Genomic DNA, 1,239 nt, shown 5'->3' with positions numbered 1-1,239 from the left:
ATGTTATAAAATTATTCCAAAAATTAAATATTTATCAAATAGTAAATTATTATAAAAAATTCTATATACGAAAAGTAGAAACAAAAGAACAAAATGAATCGCTACGCACGTCTGTCGTCGTTTTTTCCTCTCCTCTCGTGTGCTTTTGCAAAACCTCTCTCTTTCCCGTTCCACTCTGATTTCTACATTACAACAATAAATAAAGCACAGTATGGTACCTGAGATAGTTTCGTGGAATCCCAAGCCGGCGTTGTTCACCAAAATGTCAGCTCCTCCGAGCTGCTCGACAAATTTAAAAGCATCCAGAATTTCCTGTTCCTTGCGGACATCGCAGCGAACAGGATAAAACTTTCCTCCAGCGCTCTTCATTTGTTCCTCCAATTTTTTCATCTTGTCCAATCTCCTGGCTAAGCCCACTACGTTAACATTATGGTGAAGCAGAGCTATGGTGATAGCCTCCCCGATCCCGGAACTGGCGCCGGTCACCAGGGCTAATTTTCCATACCATTGATCCATCTCGATAAAACACTGCTTGCTTACTGCAACACATTCCTTGCCTCTGTTGTATTATAATTACCTCATTGATTCTTTATCTTTAAAATTCTGAGGCGTATCTTTAATGTTTGTCTTCACATGCTCTCGTTACACACATGCATGTGACTTTATGAAGTCAAAGTACAATTGAGAGATAATTGATATAATGTTACGTAAATGTCACCTGGTTACTTAGCTCAGAAGTGAAAATGTAAGACAATTACCATTAAATTGAAAAGTGAATTTTCTTTGTACGTTCCAATTATATTTAAGAAATTAACTAAATTAGTTCATCATTAATTTATCGTTCCAATCGAAAATCGTACCTAATTTGCTTATAAATCTATAAAATTCGAAACTACCGATCTTTTTTATACAGAGTGTTCCAGAACTAATACTACGCACGAAAATGGGAGATTCCTGAGGTGATTTCAAATAATATTTTCTGATTACCTGTTTATGTTGATAATGTGCCCTCTACTTCCACGCTGTTTTATTGATTTCGTTATCTCGCGAGTACAAATCGCAGCAGCGAGAACATTCACATCGAGTATAGTTTTCATATGCTCGATGGACCCATCTAAAAGAAAATTGACAGCACGTATTACATAAAAAGTCGTAATATGTGTTCCATAAACAGATATTAATATTTCAATGAACTAGGGTCAATAATAATCTATAAAAGCATGTATCTATGTTATAAAA

The 1,239-nt window shown here is 35.4% G+C and overlaps 1 protein-coding gene across 1 annotated transcript in view; it reads right to left on the bottom strand.

The window, feature by feature from the left end:
• Window positions 1–551, bottom strand: part of LOC108623170 (farnesol dehydrogenase-like) — a 2,273-nt gene extending 1,722 nt beyond the window's left edge. The window contains exon 1 of the mRNA XM_026812104.1: window positions 175–551. Coding sequence (XP_026667905.1) covers window positions 175–516 — 342 coding nt within the window. The 5' untranslated portion in view covers window positions 517–551. The remainder of the gene's footprint in view (window positions 1–174) is intronic.
• Window positions 552–1,239: the final 688 nt, after the last annotated feature.

The sequence above is a fragment of the Ceratina calcarata genome, unplaced genomic scaffold (genome assembly GCF_001652005.2).
Source record: "Ceratina calcarata isolate Rehan_Ccalc_2016 unplaced genomic scaffold, ASM165200v1 scaffold255.2, whole genome shotgun sequence".
Classification (NCBI taxonomy): Eukaryota; Metazoa; Arthropoda; class Insecta; order Hymenoptera; family Apidae; genus Ceratina; species Ceratina calcarata.
Note: the sequence above shows the minus strand (reverse complement) of the source record. Positions and strands in the feature narration are given on the sequence as shown.